The 16,279-nt window shown below is 40.7% G+C and overlaps 1 protein-coding gene across 1 annotated transcript in view; it reads left to right on the top strand.

Moving 5' to 3' along the window:
* The window catches only part of tll1 (tolloid-like 1), a 35,983-nt gene extending 25,580 nt beyond the window's left edge, over positions 1 to 10,403 (top strand). The window contains exons 17-21 of the mRNA XM_079278704.1: positions 1,262 to 1,387; positions 4,272 to 4,399; positions 7,549 to 7,762; positions 8,071 to 8,321; positions 9,305 to 10,403. Coding sequence (XP_079134830.1) covers positions 1,262 to 1,387; positions 4,272 to 4,399; positions 7,549 to 7,762; positions 8,071 to 8,321; positions 9,305 to 9,439 — 854 coding nt within the window. The 3' untranslated portion in view covers positions 9,440 to 10,403. The remainder of the gene's footprint in view (positions 1 to 1,261; positions 1,388 to 4,271; positions 4,400 to 7,548; positions 7,763 to 8,070; positions 8,322 to 9,304) is intronic.
* The last annotated feature ends 5,876 nt before the right edge of the window (positions 10,404 to 16,279 follow it).

Consider the following 16,279-nt stretch of genomic DNA (forward strand, 5'->3'; position numbering starts at 1 on the left):
CACAAACACGCTCTGCTCTATTTCCCACACTCACATGCTCTGTCTTCCTGCGCAGTCATCTGTAGATCCCCCACATCTCTGTCTCTGACACCATCACTGTTGTCAACATGGCAGCCCCACACACAGCGAGTCTTTCCCTGCTCCTTCCACCTCCACCCTGTGAGCTTTCAGTGTTCAGCTCCATTAAAATGGGCTTTGTCATCACCCAGTCCTAGTCAGGAGAAGCCGTGTGTTTAGAGGAAGCCACAACTTGGAGGATGAGGGAGAGAAAGCACCTCAGTTGTGTTCTTTGTTCTTGTCTTAACGCTTTGACCTTGATGATGTCCCGGACAAAGAGTCAGCATCCTCACAACCTGTAGAAGATAGAGGTGCAGCATTGTTTGTTGCAAGCGTCATTGAGATTTATTATGCTTTATTGTTTCTTGTAAAATGTATATTTCACGTTTACAAGAGAAAGGCCGGTGAGGATTTGGATTCGCCAATGACTTTGGCAAAAGTAACGCTATGTTACGTAATGGAGTGCAAACTTCCCAAAATCCAATTATGTGCAGGACAGAGCCGCTAACACTCTGATATACAGTCGTAGTATCCAGGACCAGTTTTCACAAAATGGGTTATATCAAAGAGTGTCAGTACTTTACAGTAGAGTACATAAGCCCACAAAATGATGTAGACAACAAATGAAAGGGAAAAAACGCTCAATTACGTAGTTATGTAGTAAGCTAGTCAAGCAGGCATGCTAATGTTCGCAGCTTATTTTAGAGCAGATTAGCACAAAGTTGAACTCATTCATTACATATTTGCTCTCATGCTTTTGGTTCAAGTGAAAAAAATCCCAACTTGACAGTGAAGCTGTTTTAGGAACGAATTGTGCATTGACCATTTCTCTTGGCTTTAACTCTTTACAGGTGAATTATGAACAGTATCTTGCAGTCTTACAGCTCATTTGGTTGATCATGTTTGCCTACCGGGATTGCTGGATATAAATGTTCATGTTTCTCTTCATTTATCACTTTCTCTTATAAGTACTGAACCTTTTTTAACTTGTTTGAGTTCCGTCGAGTCTTTCCTTTATGTCACTGTTTATTCCTCCACCTGTGCTGTCCTCCTGTACTGCTTTTCCTTTTCAAAAACCCTCCTCCCCTTCCTAAAGCTCTCATCTTTCCACTCCTGTCCCCTGCTTGACCTCTTGCTTCCCTCCACCCTCCATCTTTTTTGCTGTTCCCACATGAATGATGTGTCGCATGTGTATCTCTCACAGACAAAGATGAATGCAGCAAGGACAACGGCGGCTGCCAGCACGAGTGCACCAACACAGTGGGCTCTTACGTTTGTCAGTGTCGCCATGGCTTTGTGCTGCATGAGAACAAACATGACTGTAAGGAAGGTGGGTTTCACGTTCATTCACATCAGCACACACACTGGCATAAAAGCATCGGAGTGCATATGCACGTGCTGCCACGTTCACACAAGCATCGTCCAGCATACGACCCTTCCTTTGTTTACCCACATCGGAGTCCACAGGACAACAGACCGGTCGTTTCCATTTGAGGACAGTGTTTTCGTCACATACGTTTCCACAGTTGGTGCCTGCAAGCAGAGCTGTTGACGTCGGCATGTGTCACATTAGGTTACAGAGGTGAAGACGAGAGTCATGACCACTGAGCCTGGACTTGCACTGAAGTACTTGAGACTCACTCTTCAAGACTCAAGACTTGACTTTTCTCAAATGACTTGAGACTGGAGTTGCACTGGTCTCATATGACTTGCTTGACTTGGACTAGCCTTAAAGGGCTTGAGACTTAAAGACTTGTCTTGACTTGTCTCAAATGACTTGAGACTGGACATGAACTTGTCTTAAAAACAGCTCTGCCTGCAAGTCACTAAAGCTGTTTGTGTGTGAGAAACAGACTCACAGAGAGGGAAGAAGGTTTCAGTTTGACAGAAAACATTGTTTATTAGAAGCTATTAGCAAATTCCCCCGCAAATCACACACACATGCGCACACACACACAACACTTTTGAATTGACATGTTATACTCGTCTCTTTGAAGTTGAACTTTTGATCGTGTGCACACACACCACATCAACGCACACATGCTCACCTCACTAAAGGCTCCCTGTGCTGCTCATAAAAACACTCGTGTTTCAAACATCTGGGAGCTTAACAGCTTTGTGTGTAGCGCTGTCTTCCTGTGCGTATATGTGTGTGTGTTTACGTGCGCATTAGACCAGCCTGAGCCGGTAACCTTGCAGAGTCATGTCAATCCATATTCCCATCACACAGCTTGTGTCCGTGTGTGTGTGTGTGTGTGTGTGGTTACATGCATACATGTAGTATTGTGCGTGTGAAACTTTCAACATCACATTTTAATGATCGTCACCTGACAGAAGTGTTTGACACTATGAGACACCAGCCTTTTTTATGAAAGGAAGACAACTGGTAAACTTGAAGCTGTCGGTTTATTTACTTGAATTCTGGTAATATTATGATGCTGTGGCATTATAAACTACTCCTGTTAATGTGAAAAGAGTTTCCTATGTCAGACAACTCGGTTATCATTGTCAGAGCTTAAATCTGTGTATTGTAAGTAACTAAATTGTTTACGGGTGTGAGGGTCTTCTGTAACAATAGTGTGTGTGGCGTATGACGTCTATATTTAATACTTTGCCTGTTAGAAGACTCCCCTTCATTTACATTGGTCTTGTGAATTCATCCATCTCATTCTGTACCTGGGTTCAGTTTGTCTGACTCAATAAAAAATGTCACTCTGGAATACATTCTGTTGTCTTGTGCATGCCTCCTGCCTCCCATCACCTTCATTAAAGGCGTTCATTTAACTCACACACACACACACACACACACACACACACACACACACACACACACACACACACACACACACACACACACACACACACACACACACTGTGACTGTGAGGGCTGCCTTCATAGCTTTGGTTGCATTTTTTTTTAAACTGAAACTTTCCAGGAGGAAAGCAGTCACAGTTATTAGCATGCTGCAATATTTGCCTGCAGCTGACGTGTTATGTAAAGTATGAAGAGTTATAGTTGGTCAGTGTTCAGCGAATTATGCTCTTATTTTTTTGGCAGTGCAGAGCTTAAGAGTAACTAACAAAGTAATAACAGACCAGTTGAACACAGATGAAAAATTGGCTTTGGGCTAACTCTGGCATATTTACAGCAATATTTATTAATGTGCACTGTCCCTGTTACATAGACTAATAAATACATAAATAAAATTGTCTACTGAGCAACAGTTTCTGTAACATTAAAAAGAAGCAGTGTCGGCAAAGCTGCAGTTCCCAGAGATATGTTGTCTTCCTTGACTTGAACTTGCAAAGCTTCACATTACAGAGTTTTTTTAAATTTTAATTCGTTACAGAAACTAAGTTTTGTTTCTTTGGAGAAAACCACAGCCAGAGATGTCGTGTTCAATTGGGTTGAGATCTGGAGACTGTGAAGGCCAAATTGTGTGACTCGCATAATTTGTCCCGGAGAATCTATGGAAGCATCTTGATTCATTACGTGTTTCCATCTCCGCATCTCTTCCTTGTCTTTGTTCCTCATTCATGAACTCATCCAGAATGGATCCTGGATCTTAAAAAGAATTAGATTGAAACTGCTGGATGCACCAACAATCTCGTACAAGTCTTGTATGTGTGAGGATCAGAATTTAATGCTCAGTAATCGGATGTTTAGTATCCAATCCTTCACATCCTGTGTTTGAAGGATACATTTCCTAAACATCCAATCAGAAAGGGCTTAGATTTTAGACAGCAGTAAGTGCTGTGTTTTGGTTAAAACAGTCTAACTATAAGCAGTGTAACTATAAGCACAAAGAAATGATCTTTTCTCCTAATTAGATCCATCCTATGGGCTTTTGCTTCTATAAATACAAATTCAAGGTTCAAATGACATCCAGGATAATAACCTTAATTTCACCTGTACGTATTGTAGGTAATGTGTGACTTGTCCTACTACTAATAGAGATACTCCATCCAGACAAAGTGTGCTGGTTTAAAGCATGCGTGCATGCATCCATGTGAAATCCACACTGAACTTGTCATCAGGATGTGTTCCTTTGAAATCTTTTCTCTCTCTTTCGGTTCTCTTGTTTCTCTCCTTCCTCTCCTTCCTGTTCCCTTTCCATTTCCTCTGACCTTTTCCTGTGCAGCTATGATTTTAACTTCCTCTCTGTGTGTGTGCTTGTGTGTTTCTGTGTGTGTGTGTGTGTGTGTGTGTTCAGCTGAGTGTGAGCATAAGATCCACAGCCCCAGTGGGACCCTGAGCAGCCCTAACTGGCCAGACAAGTATCCCAGCCGTAAGGAGTGCACCTGGGACATCACAGCCACGCCAGGACACCGAGTCAAGATAGTAAGTGTGTTGAAATCGAGAAGACTTCGAGGGCTTGTGAAGCCTCTTTAAACCCTTTACTTTAGCATTATTGGCCACAACAATGCATGATTCTGTCTGTGGGGTCATATCTTATGTTAAACCCTCAGGCTGCCCTCCCCCCATCTTTCTCTATGATCTCTCCTCCCATGTTCCACTTATGAAACCCAAATGTGAACGGTGGAGAAAGTGCACGGTTGTATATTCAGGCTAACTGCAAGCGTGTGCTCATGCGTTAGAAAGAGGCCTTGGGCAGTGGCCATCTGTGTCCTGGTGGCTTTCTGCGTGTGTGTGTGTGTGTGTGTGTGTGTGTGTGTGTGTGTATGTGTGTGTGTGTGTGTGTGTGTGTGCATGCCTGCATGCGTACACACACATGCATTTGTGCATGTAAGCATTAATGTGTCACCACAAAGAGTCATCTCCACATTTTTCGAGTTACTGCAGCTACATATTTAGGAATAAACCACAGACGTTGTTATTCTCTGCCGTATGCATCTTGGATTGAAGATAGCCGAGGCTGAACGTATAAAGTGTGATGTGTGTGTGGTAATTTGTCCAGTAAGAGACACACAGAGAGAGAGAGAGCGAGAGAGAAAGCAGAGGAGATGATGTGACGGAAGACAAATGGCGTTCAGCTAACAGTGTTAGCTTTGATGCAGATGGAGTTTCTCCCGACTCAGGTGGATTCACAGAAGATGCTTAAGACTGTTTGCAAGAGGTGATTGAGTGGTCAAGACTCACATTAATAGTCTAACCGTGACGTAAACGTAAACATTGTGACTCTTGAGGTTGTTGCATTGCTAGCGTTTGGATCAGGACAGAAAATGCATCAGTGGCGACATGCTAACCTTACTTCACATCCTGATATATCGCTGCCACTGTTCATGTGCTTAATTGGTTCTTGCCAACAAGTAACATTCATTTCTGAGGCTGCATCCAAACAGGAACATGATATGTGTAGTTAAAAGTAATCACGATCGATTAACCATTTTATCTATAAAACATAAGAAAGTAGGGAAGAATTTAAACTCACAATTCAATAAAGCCAGAGGCTACATCTTCAAACTGCATGTTTTGTTCGATCAGCAGTCCAAAACCTAAAGATATTCAGTTTATCATCACATAACACAAAGGAAATGTGCAAATCACCATTTACACCATTTTCAGTCAAAATGGTCATCAACTGTCATTTCGTATTGATAATCTCTTTTCGCCACTTACGTAACTGAAATCACATGACATCGTCTGCTATGATAAAACATTTACTGTCGTAGTTTTTGCACCTATTTTTAATGTGTGAATACATGGGATTTTCACACAAATATATGCAAATTGGGAAATTTGTTTGTGTGTGTGTGTGTGTTGAGATTGTGCTCTCTGTTTCCATCGTAATGACATCTCAGTGAGATATATTTAATGCCAGGAATATGAGCATCGACGTGAAGGTCATTGTGTTATTTGCCTCTTCAGTCTCACAAAATTCTCGTGGGAGTAGAGAACAGATCCCCAAACCAGTGTCTCACCCGAGCTACAGTTAGAAACATCTGGAAGCCATCACGACCCCTCAGAATCAAACACTTCCCCTCTCAGTAACGACATCCTCACACCAGCCCACCTTCGCCCCTCTCTCTCCTCTCGCCTGGTTGGTTCAAAACCAATGCGGTGCTTGTGGTGGCGTGATGGAGCACGGCTCAGGAGACAATCAGAGAAGTGTGTGTGTGTGTGTGTCTGTGTGGGAGAGAGGCCTGCAAGGTGTTGTGACTCAGCTCACGGTGACTTGATTCGATTAGGAATCGTGACACTGTGTACAATGCACATGCATGTCGGTGTGTAAGCAATGTGTAGGCAAAGAGGCAGGGAGGCAGGCAGTCTGTTCTGAAGATATGTCAAAGAATATGAAATGCAAATATATTTATATTGGCTTGAAAGAGTTTTAAAGGGATGTGACACTGACGGAAGAGCCTTAGAAATATTCATAGCCTTCTCAGCATCTCGACCAAAGGTGCATTATTGGTGACATTTGGGTTAAAGTAGGTTTGATATTGTTTTTTGTACAATAACAACAGATCACATGACTGTGTGTTCCTTTATAGCAACTTTCAGCTCATTGTTGTGGTTTCTGGTCCGAACTTTACTGTCACCGTTGACATTTGTTTGTTTTTGGCCAAAACAGGCCAATGTTTCCGGATGAAACGCTGTAAAACAAAATCACTGTACACTACCGTCACAGCACCAAGCTACTAACTGGTGACTAAAGTGGAGCATAAAAAAATCCTGATATTTCTCAGGAGTTGATGGAGACCAAAAGAGAGCTAAAATAAGAGCTAATAATGGACTTTCATTCATCAGGTGGCCAGAAACACAACCCAAAATAAATGATAATGTTGCTCTATATTGCAGTTTAACTTTGCAACTGTTTACTAACAAGTTCAGCAACCTATCAACTTAAAAGGCGGTAGTAATATGTCAGCGTTTCTTTCCACTGCCCCCAAGTTGCCAAAAAATCTGTTATTGCATGTTTAATTATAGACTGTTTTCTAGCTTCTTCATCCAGCTACATGAACTCAGTTTTGCCTTATTTTTAATGAAATGATTGGATTCCAATTCATGAAATGACTCACACAGTTTAATGAAGGCTCTGACAAAGTATACACTCTTGTCATTATTCTCTGTCTAATTCTCTAATTTCCTTCTGAACGACGTTCATTGTCGTTGCTGTCTGACATTGTGCACCATTCTGAAGTTATGCATACGTGTGTATACTGTAGGACATAGATTTGTGGTTTTGTTATAATTCCTGTTAACAAATAAGAACATCACCAAGTGCAAGTTTATCTCAATATAAAACTATCTTAGGCTGCTTACTATTGGCTTCCTTTCTTCAAAGACTCACCCACATTTTAAGAACAAACAAATGTATGTTTTCAGGTGTCAGAAAAATTGTAAAATGCCTTTCTAGAAACAGAGTCCTGTTGATTTTCGGATAATCTCGGTAATCTATCTTGAAAACGTTTCACTGGTAATACTTTCTATCAAAGAAATAGTCCCTGTTAAACTGTGAGCAGGGTCTTTCAGCACTCGCTCACATCACACCCAGCAGTCTCTCATCCTCTCTGCTTCTACCTCTCCAGGCCTTCAATGAGTTTGAGATCGAGCAGCATCAGGAATGTGCATACGACCACCTGGAGGCCTTCGACGGGGACAGTGACACGGCAACCATCTTGGGTCGATTGTGTGGCAGCAAGATCCCGGAGCAGCTGGTCTCCACCGGCAACAAGATGTACCTTCGCTTCATTTCTGACGCCTCGGTACAAAGAAAGGGCTTCCAAGCTACACACTCCACAGGTGTGTGTGGAAGCGTGTTTAAGTGTTTATGTGTGTCAGTGATAATATCTCACTTCATGTGCAACACTGTGTGTGAGTGTGTGTCTGCAAAGAGCATCACTCACAGTCACCAACGTTGATTTCTCAAGTTTAAATGGATTTTTAAGAGTTATACTTCCCTCTAGTGGTTCACAACAGCACATGCGAGATGAAAATCATTCACGAAATCTGACGAGAGTTTCTTGACAATATTGGACCAAACTAAATCAAACAAATGCCTGATTTATCAGAGTAATGTGTCCCTCTTTCCTGATCCTGTGTCTGTGCAGAGTGTGGAGGTCGTCTAAAAGCAGAAGCTCGTCAGAAGAACCTTTACTCTCACTCCCAGTTTGGAGACAACAATTATCCGGGTCACACTGACTGCGAGTGGCTGCTGATGGCCGAGCAGGGCTACGGCATCGAGCTGAGCTTCATCACGTTTGAGGTAGAGGAGGAAGCGGACTGTGGTTATGACTACATCGAGCTCTACAACGGGTACGACGCCAACTCACATCGACTCGGCCGCTTCTGCGGTTCAGGGGTAAGATTTGATGTTCCTTTTAAAGGCTCAATTTTCATCTTCGACGTGAAAACTCAGCCAGGTTTAGGGGACTGTTACACCAACAATGTATTGATTTCACGAAGAAGTATTTATTGTATAACCAAACCCTGAAATATGTTATTCCTCTTTCCTACACAGCTCCATTGTTGTCCCAAAAACCATATAAAAACACACGTTTGACACTGGGTGACATGTTCCTTCATTATAGGCATTGTACTTTATTTGTGTCGATCACACATGCCCCACCCTGCTGCTGTAAATACTCAAAGCACCTGCATGTGAATTTAGTCCCCAGCAAGTGTGCCATTTAGTAAAAACGACTGTGTCCATATGAAAATAAAAAACCTAATTATATGTCTGTGAACCGGTTGGGAAGTCAGAAGGTATTGAGAGAGGTTTAGGTCTTTTAATACATAATCAGATAAATATATAATAACATCAGCCTCATCTTTAACCACAAACAATTTACACTCTGTCCATTTTTGAAAGCATGCTGCACTATTTTAGATGCTTCCTATCATTACAGGCAGCCTGACTTGCTTGAGCTGTGTAACCCATCACAGTAGACATCAACAGATATTTAAGTTATTGCACAGTTGATTGTGTGGTATTGAAAAATTGATTCATACACCTAAATTGTAACTTCTGTAAAAATGTAAAAATTCTGTAAATGTTAACATGCTTGAAGTATTAAAAATGAAAGTACTCTTGTGGAAAAATGGACCCTGTAAGTGATACTCAATACAGTACAAGTACCTCAAATTAGTAAGTACAGTATTTGTACCTTGTTATGTTCCACAAATGAGGATGACACAAGTTTCAAAAGTTTCTAATTGACACCTGAGCTGTAATGTAAAGTATATTAATAATAATAATATTACATTAAAACCACAGTTATGAACCTCTAAATGTCTGACAAAGTCTGATATGCTTCATGTGTCCCTCCATCTTCCCTTCCTCAGCCCAGGGAGGGCATCTACTCGCCCGGAGGTGCTATGCTGATCCGTTTCCACAGTGACGACACAATCAGCAAGAAGGGCTTCCACATCCGCTACACGAGCACCGAGTTCCAGGAGAGCCTTCACACCAGGAAATGACCTCACACGCAGCCCGTGACCTCTGACCTTTGTGCAGCCCCGCGCCACTGTCACCCTGACCTTCACCATTGGCAATGAGAAAAGTACAGCCTGTCCCCTCTTCTCTGACCCGACAGACAGACGTGGACGTTTGTGGACGCTCGCCAGCCGCGGGGAGGAAGACGACACTTTCATGTGAACATTGGTCTCCCTCTGTGGCTCCACACAGGTCATCGCACTCTTGATAGGAGACCGGAAAAACTATGAGACATCCGCAAAAGCTTCAACAAACGTGACGACTGAGCGAGCCATTTCTGTGGAGGAGATGGTTTTCATTACTGCACACCGAGCTACGCTCGCTATGGATGCTCACGTCGCAAAACAAAAGAGTACAAACAAACGCATAAACACACGAGATTCATATTCAGAATTATAAACTACGGATGCGTGAGGAGCTTCGACCTAAAACAAAATGCATCCAACCAGGGAGTTTAGAGACTTTTCCGACTCCTTGAACTGTGACTTACTGCGATCAGACGGCTTCTCAAACCCACAGTAACTGAGAGGAAACTCTAAATCGACATTTTTATTGCCTTTGATGCCTGGGAACTGGTCTCTTCAGCCCAGCTCAGAACGGCTGCAGATGATTTTATTTCATGTCTTATTGTAAAACCCATTGTGTTTACTGTATGTGTGTACAGAGAAAAAGAAAAACTTAAATTCTGGAGTCCGTCATTTGCCCTTTTTGCTTAAAGCTTATGCAGACGACCATCGTGGAATGGGGAAAAAATATTAAAAAATTGCAAATGGTGAATTTCCAAATGATCTGTGATGTTATTGTTAAGCCTTGCAGTATGTTGTGTGAGTGTGTGTGTGTGTGTGTGTGTGTGTGTGTGTGTGTGTGTGTGTGTGTGTGTGTGTGTGTGTGTGTGTGTGTGTGTGTGTGTGTGTGTGCGTGTGTGTGTGTCCATGCTGTTTTTGAGTTTGCACCGTCTTGTAGCAAACTTTCATGGATGTTTCCGGTTTTCCACCTCACCCCAAAATAAAAAGTGGATATCGGAAGGGAATATTTTCATAGCTGTCTCTCGGAGTGATGCCATTCTGATTGAAGGAGCGATTCCCATGGTGCTAAAAATAAAAAATGCATTGAACGACAGACGCGTTTGGTTGGAAGATCAGGTTTTGGAAACAGTCAGCGTGCAAACAGCACACTGCATCAACAGCACTAGTCCTGTGGAACTACAATATTGCCTTACAACCAAAATGTATGCTGCAGAAGGTCGCTCCGATGCTCTTGTGGCAGCGTATTGCATTTCTTTGGAGAGCTTGAATGGTTTTATTGTCAAAAAAAAAGCAACAATGAAAAACATGGGAAATGTAGTCTGTGTGTGTGAGATCGAGTCTCAATGGTGCATGTGTGTCATTTGTGTAGCTGCTCTCAGAGATACACACACGCTTACACGTCCAAAAAAACAATTTGTGTGCGTTTTCCCAAACATCTCAACACACACTTTCCCCCTTCTGTATATTTGGAGCGTGGAGAGCAAAGAGATGTAAAGTTGAAGGAACATCAAGGTGCATACAGGATGCATCATCTGTTTTGTGAAATGAAAACGTGTAAGTGTGTGTTATAGGTGATTATAGAGAAAAGAATGTGTGTGTATGTCTGTAAACTATGTTTTTAAGTTGAATCATTCATCGCTGTACGTGCCAAGCTCCAGGTGACCCTGATCCACTGTAGCTTTTGTTTCATCATTCCACCTCTGTGTCTGTAGGGACACTGACATGACGTCCTCCGCATCAGTCATTAAAATACACACAGGTAAAAACCACAAGCAGCTGTGTTTCGTGGATTATTGCTGTGTTTGGTGAATGGCTTTATGTTCTTTTGACCTGCTGATTATATTATACTTATAAAACACATTTGATCGTGTCTAATGGCTCAGATTAGGTCTGTTGTAATCTATTACTCTGTTTGCCACTGTTAGTCCATGGCAAAGGTTTAGTAAAAGAAGTGACGCTAAAATAATCTGTCAGCCCACTTTGAGTGTTGTTGTTAGACCTTTTTCAAGGTTTTATGGCAAGGAAATGCATTAGAAAGGTTAATATATCCAGCATCCAGCAGCAGAAGTGAGCAGAGGGCTGTAAAGACCCGCTGACGACATCATCAACTGTCTGAAGAGACCTGAAGCCCCGCCCACGCTGCTGCACAGAGCGCCAACGCTTGTATTGTGTTAATTACCGTTAATATTATTTATTTATTCAGATGCATCGATACCGAAACATATTTCTGATATCAGTCCAAAACTGACTCAAATAGCTGAATCCGGTATTGGATACCAAGATTTAAATAAATAACAATTCAGTACATTTTTATCTCTGTATTTATTTGTCTAATTTTGTTTTTCAAAGTTAGGAAAGCAATGTTTAAGTCAAGCCTGATTTTGCCTCAGACATAAAATAATGATCATAGGAACTTCCACACAGTGAGGCATACAGTTAATTAATAACACCGGTATCAGATCGGCACTCGGTATCGGCCGATACACAAAACCCAGGTTTCATTATCGGTATAGGGACGGAAAAAGTCAGATCCTTGTATCTGTATTTATTCATTTGTGTATTTCATGTATTTATTTATTACTGTGTTTATTTATACATTCATGTTTACATACGTAGATTTAAAAACTTAGGTATCATATACTGTGTATATATATATACATACAACTGTGACTCAAGTATTATAGTGGTTGATCTGCTGTTCAGAGGCAGTTTACAGGATAACAGCGGCAGTGAATTAAAATCACTGGCAGTCAGAAGTGAGATCTGAAGCCACGCCTCCATACAAACAAACATGATGAGAAGTAATCCAAATAAAAACCTCGTCACTGTGGCCTTCTTCTTTAAATCCTCGTGTGCGTTTTCAGCAGCTTCTAAGGTCTTCTTCAGTCGATCCAGTTCAGCGTTCTCAATCTCTGCTTCAACCTTTATAGACAAAAAATGATACCTCGGCCTTCTGTATTAGACTGTGGTATGAACATGACTTTTCCTTCTGAGATGAGCGATCTATGTGTATCACCTGAAATAGCTGGACTTCTTCAGTTCTCCTCGACAGCTCGGCTGTGAGTTCCTCCACTCTGAGTTCAGTGGTTTCATTCGTAGCCTTCATGGACTCAACGGATTTGGATTCTCTCGCCTAAGAACAAGGAAAGCCTACGATGAGTGCCTTCAAGTTCTCGTCCTTTGTGTTCGAGCTATGACGACTGGTTGAGAAACAAACTAAAATCCACCCTACCAGTTTATCTTCAAATTCATTTAAATCAAGATTGAAGACCTTTCTGTTTGCTGCTGCCTTTAATTGAACCACATTCAATTAATATATTAATCAATTTCTGCATTTTACGACTGCATTTTATTTCTTACACTGTTTTTTAAATGTTTTAATGAATGTTCTTAATTGTTTTTAAATCTCCTTTTCTTTTGCCTTATGTTTTGATGCTTTTAATGGTTTTATGTGAAGCACTTTGAATTACCTTGTTGTTGAAATGTGCCATACAAATAAACTTGCCTTGCCTTCAAGGATTTTGATCTGCTCATCTTTGTCTGCACTCTGCTCTCACCTGTTGAGTAAAACATATTTATATATTAGTGTATTTATTAGCGTGAAAGAGCAGCAAATAAAATATCTCCACACTTCCCTCAGTGAGGCTTACCTAAAAGTGTGTTTCTCCTTTCAAGTTCTTTGCCGTAAGATTCTCCTCCAGGTCCATGGTCCTTTAAAGTGGGTCATGACAGCAACAAAGTGGTATGAGGAGAAACTGTTTGGTCAGTAAAATGCTCTGAATTGACACGAGTTATTTCTACCTCTGTATCTCTGCTGCTTGTGAACTCTGGAGATCCTGAAGGGTTGTCTGAATCTCCTTGTCTGCTTGCTGGTGTTTAACTCGAGTGAGCTCCTGCAAGCTCAGGTCTTTGTTTTCAATCATCTGTCCATATTCCTCTTTGCTTTGGGCCAGCATCGCAGCAATAGCTTCACGATTTTTCTGAGGGATACGACTCATTTTTAAACAAAGCAGATAACGCACGAGAGAGCCAAGTTTCAGTGAAAATGGCAAGAATGTGAACGCACTCACCTCCGTGTCTTTAGAGCGCTGCTCTGCAGCGTTCAGTCTTTGAAGAAGGGATTCTTGTTCCTGTGTTGAGCTCTTTCGAAGTTCATCTTGTTCATCTGTAAGTCAGTAAATACTTATTGATCACATCTTTAGGATCCTTCTCGAGTGATCCTTCAAATAACAAAGTGTACTAATACTAACAAGTACTAGAGTGAGTTCAATATGTATAATTATGTTATGAGTAGAGTAAAAAAAACAACCAAAATGCGTCAAGGCTCCAATCATTTCAGTGGTGAAACATCAATGTAGCTCTACAACAGATTAACGTTTGACCCATTTTAAACACAACAGCTTGGCGGTATCTTGAGGATAAGCCACTTACCTTTATAGGATCAGTTTGACGAGCTTCAGGTGACACACACACACACACACACACACACACACACACACACACACACACACACACACACACACACACATAGAGAGAAAGAGTTTGGTGCCACTGTTATACAGCCAGTCAACCACTAGAGAGCGCTCAGTTTGAGCTTTTCAAAGGTCAGTGATCCGATCTGCTCGAATGTTTTGACTCCATCTACAGTTCCTCCAGAGAACTGTAGTGGCATCACTGTATGTTCAGGGCCAAGCTTTGAGGAACAGGTCACCCAAATTAGAAGAACACTTTTCTCTCTTGCCCCTAATGGTATTTACCTTTTCCGATACATTCATGTGACTTCCACCAACCCAATACAATACATATTAAGTTGAAAAGAGTTTTGATTGTGCTGCTCAAAGCATTGAAACATGAACCAAAAGCAAACTTGAGTTACTAATGCATATAGGAGCAGGATGTGGAATTTAAAATAATGTCTTTATTTTGCCCCTCATGAAAGGTGTTTAATAAATCCCACATTGGTTATTTCTGCTCCTGTAAAAGTGAGTGTCTGAAGTTATTTGTCTGAAGAAAACCACAGAACCATTTAAAACTAATTGGGTGCATCATAAGACTTTCTGGAGTTTCACTGCAAAATAGTTTAGAGCTGCAACTGACAATTATTTTCAATCATCTGCTTGTTATTTTTGTGGTAAACAGATTCATCTTTTTGTCCACAACCTATAAGAGAATAGTGAAAATACCAATCACAATTCCCCTCAGCCTAAGGTTACATATTCAGATATCTTTCTTTGTAAGTTAAAAAAGGCAAAAGTGTTCAGTTTACTTACAAGACAAAGAAAAGCAGCAAATGTGCACATTTCAGAAGCTGGAACTATGCAATGCGTGTAATTGTTGCTTTAAAAATGACACAACAATCTCCTGATTATCAAAATAGTTGCTGATCAATAAACTAATCATTTCAGATCTGAAATGATTATTTTCTAGAAACAACAGTTTATTGTTTCTTATTATAGATTATCTATTATTATAGAGAATACACGGATAGAGCCGGTGTCAGTTCACAACCACAACTGCTGAATCGACGGCAGTAGTAGCAACTGAAGTCACAAATTGTCATCATTCTGCCTACAATTCTTAATGAATCTACTGATTACATTCTCCATTAATCATATGGTCTATATGCTCAAGTTTCCAAAGTGCATGGTGATGTGCAGAGTGTCTTGTTTTGTCTGATCAGTTTACTATCATAGATGAGTAAGAAAAGTTGAAAATATTCACATTTGAGAAGCTGAAAGAAGTCAGTTTATGCCTTTTCTTTTTTTTATGCATATTTTGTATCTCAACTATTACGCTTAAATATGGACTACACATTTTTCTGATAACTTGGCGAACTCGATCTACAGAGGAAGATCATGTGATGGTATCAAAAGCTCCAGATCAGACGCTGAATGAACCTCTCGGTGGGATTGTTAGGCTGGATTTTTTAGGCTGGCGTTTGAGTAAAAACCCATGTCCTAGACCTGCTCTTAAATATGTTTTAATTTTTTATTTATTTATTCATTTCTCTGTGTATGAAATTTATTGACCCTAGAGTCACATTATTTTTTTTTTATGCTTTTAAATTTCTGCTCTGTTGAAGCACTTTGTGATTTCTTTGTCTGTGAAAAGCGCTCTATAAATACATTTTATTGTTATTATTATATTGTTTTGGTGAGGTATCTGGGATGTACATGTGCGTGTGTTGGGGTGCAGCTCATTTTGTCCAGACATCATTTTTGGTCACATAGCATCTTTAATACCACCATTATAATAATTAGGATATCAAAAGTATCGAGTATACATACATCATTTGCATTGCGGTACACAAATCTGAGCTGATTTATGTTTTTATATCTTTCATTCGTTGTTCTCAGGATCAACTTTTATTGTCTCGACATTGTGCTGACATTGAATTGTCCTGAAGAACTTGACGCTATTTCAGGAAGGAGAACATTTAATTGGACATGTATTGTTAAGTAATATAAAAAGTTTTTTTTTGATATTTCCAAATGTAACTTGAATCCTATAGTCTACTACTTTCCAATACCAATAGTCAATAATCTTGATATAAGCCAAACTAGAGTCCATGTCACCAAAAATCAAAGTACTTCAGGTAGGTTTCTTCACCTACGTTGGTCTTGATATTCTGTAGTTTTTCTTCTCTTTTTTGCAGTAAAGTTCTTGAAGCTGTGGGAACAGTCTCTTGAAGCCATGCCTGTTTATATAACAGTCCCAGTAAATGGATTCTCAGGAGTCTGAAGATGTGTGTGTGTGTTTGTGTGTATTGGTTGAGGAAAGTGAGGGTCAAAATGGTGA

The sequence above is a fragment of the Melanostigma gelatinosum genome, assembly GCF_949748355.1.
Source record: "Melanostigma gelatinosum genome assembly, chromosome: 11".
NCBI classification, from domain to species: Eukaryota; Metazoa; Chordata; class Actinopteri; order Perciformes; family Zoarcidae; genus Melanostigma; species Melanostigma gelatinosum.